The sequence below is a fragment of the Alexandromys fortis genome, unplaced genomic scaffold (assembly GCF_014885135.2).
Source record: "Alexandromys fortis isolate MF-2015 unplaced genomic scaffold, M_Fortis_MF-2015_v1.1 scaffold_718, whole genome shotgun sequence".
NCBI classification, from domain to species: Eukaryota; Metazoa; Chordata; class Mammalia; order Rodentia; family Cricetidae; genus Alexandromys; species Alexandromys fortis.
Window position 1 is genome coordinate 6,110 of NW_026068583.1, and position 2,560 is coordinate 8,669.

Genomic DNA, 2,560 nt, shown 5'->3' on the forward strand with positions numbered 1-2,560 from the left:
TCTCCCTAGACAGTTCCACATCTGTCTCAGGAAGGAGGAGAGAGGATCCCGACATACCAACAGTGGCTCCTTCAGTCTGGAGCCTCTGTCAGCTGCAGCCATGGCCTCTCCTAGGCCGGGTTCTGTGTCCACACCCAGTGTGTGGACTCTGACTCCTGTCATCTGAGTGTGTCAGCCCTTCAACACCAGGACAGAGCAGTATCTTACCTGATGGGAGACTGGGCTCCATGCCTAGGCTGGTTCCCCGGTGTCTAGAACTTTTCAAAGAATAAATTCTCTTAGATGCCTGTGTGAGGTTCACATGCCTGCCACACCCCAATTCTATCTTTTCCTAGAATGGTCAAGTGGGAACTTATGGGGTGCCTTAGACAAATACTAAATTGTAGGGTTTTTTTTTCTTTTCTTTCTTGCTTTTTTTGAAGTTGTCATTTTGCTTTTAGTGAGTTTCTCTTCCTCACTGGGGAGGTCTTGATTCTCTGTCCCCTTTTATTATCATGTGTATCAGACTCCACAGGTGCCATTCGGGACTGACACTCTGGATAATGAGACAAGTTAAGATAGGGTTCCCTTTAGAAGAGAAAAATTACTGTGAATTTAGACTATTTTCTGCCAGAATTAACGGTCCAGAGCCCCCTGCTCTCCTTCAGCCCCAACAAGTTACAGTGTTGCCATTGTGAATTAGGAACTGAACTTCCTCAGAGACAGGGTCTTCTGCAACTCCAGAACTGGAGTGACAGGAAAGATCCACACACCCTGTGAGCACTGCTGTGTCCCAGTGTGCTGCACTGGGCTCCACAGCACACTTCAGGGATCCTGGGTGACAATACCTGGTATCTTGTCCCCCAGAGGCAAAGGTTAGGAAGTCATTTTCTCTGGATGAGTTTCACAGGTTCACAACAATTGTTCCACACAGTTTGGTGATGGCTGTTCACTTGGATTCACAGTTAAACTGGTCAGCAAGGTGGACACAGTGTTTGTTCCCCAATGGTGGCAGCAGGAGTTGGTGGCGCCCTTCATGTAGCCCGATCATCTTAATTTCTTATTCCTGTAGGAGTTTAATCACAAAATAAATCGATTATTTTCCATTCCTTCATCCTTTTTCTACCTCACTTATTCTATTGAAAGTCACATAAGATCATGTTGACCTGCTGGCTTATATAGATTCCCTCTTAGTTTCTGGGTCCCTCAGGAAACTGTGCAGTTCTGTGATGAGGGGACCAGCTCTACCTGCAGGTCACTAGTGTGACGACAGAAGTGTTCAAATAGTGACATAGTTCAGTGTTATCATTGATTTAACTTTGTCTTTACAGATTTCAGTTTATCTTGTTAATTGTGGGATTTCTTAAATCTTCCACACAGATCCCCCAAAGACACATGTGACCCATCATCCTGGACCTAATGGTGATGTCACCCTGAGGTGCTGGGCCCTGGGCTTCTACCCTGCTGACATCACCCTGACCTGGCAGAGGGAGGAGGAGGAACAGACTCAGGACATGGAGCTGGTGGAGACCAGACCTTCTGGAGATGGAACCTTCCAGAAGTGGGCATCTCTGGTGGTGCCTTCTGGGGAGGAGCACAAATACACATGCCATGTATACCATGAGGGGCTGCCTGAGCCCCTCACTCTGAGATGGGGTAAGGAGGGAGAGGGTGCAGAGCTGGGGTCAGGGAAAGCTGAGGCCTTCTGCGGACCCTGAGCAGGGTCAGGGGTGAGAGCTGGAGTCATGACCCTCACCTTCCCTTCCTGTCCTTCCCTTCCCAGAGCCTCCTCAGTTCCCCATCATGGCAGTCATTGCTGTTCTGGTTCTCCTTGGAGCTGTGACCATTGGAGCTGTGGTGGCTGTTGTGAGGAAGAGGAGGAGAAACACAGGTAGGAAAGGGCAGGGTCTGAGTTCTCTCTCGTCCCTTTTAGAAGAATCTCTGCTTCATTAATGGGAAACACATCAACACCCCTCATTGCTCCTGTCTCTAAGCTGGGTCTGCTGTCAGTTCTGGTAGCTTCCTAGGGTCGGGGACTTCCCTGGTCTCTCACAGCTTTTCTTCTCACAGGTGGAAAAGGAGGCAACTATGCTCCAGCTTCAGGTAAGAGTGGTGGGCAGGATTGTCCCTGAGGCCTGTGGGGTGAAGCTGGTGTATTTGGGGAGCTCTGGTAACACATAATAGCTCCTCCAGCAACTCTTCTAGTGGCCAAATTTTTACCTTCCCATGAATACATATATTTTTACCCTAGACACGGACAGTGACAAGAGCTCTGATGTGTCTCTCCAAAACTGTAAAGGTGAAACTCTTGGGACTGATCTGGGGAGGAACAAATTGTACATGATTGGATTTCAGAACTCCCAGAATCAAGTTTAAGTGAGTGGAGGGTTGTTGGGATGTTGTCCTCACTGTGATTGTTCATGACTCCTGTTCTGTAGCGTGAAGACAGCTGCCTGGTGTGGATGGAGTGACAGACGATGTGTTCAGGTCTCTCCTGTGACATCCAGAGCCCCTCAGTTCACTCTCAGCAATAGTGTCTGATGTTCCCTGTTATCCCATGGGCTCAATGTGAAGAACTGGG

General features: G+C 48.6%; 1 protein-coding gene across 1 annotated transcript in view; it reads left to right on the top strand.

Annotated features, from left to right (window-relative positions):
- Positions 1-1,346: 1,346 nt before the first annotated feature.
- LOC126495889 (H-2 class I histocompatibility antigen, alpha chain-like) overlaps positions 1,347-2,560 on the top strand; it is a gene marked incomplete at its 5' end in the record, with an annotated part of 6,350 nt that continues 5,136 nt past the window's right edge. The window contains 3 exons of the mRNA XM_050133465.1: positions 1,347-1,635; positions 1,763-1,870; positions 2,050-2,082. Coding sequence (XP_049989422.1) covers positions 1,347-1,635; positions 1,763-1,870; positions 2,050-2,082 — 430 coding nt within the window. The remainder of the gene's footprint in view (positions 1,636-1,762; positions 1,871-2,049; positions 2,083-2,560) is intronic.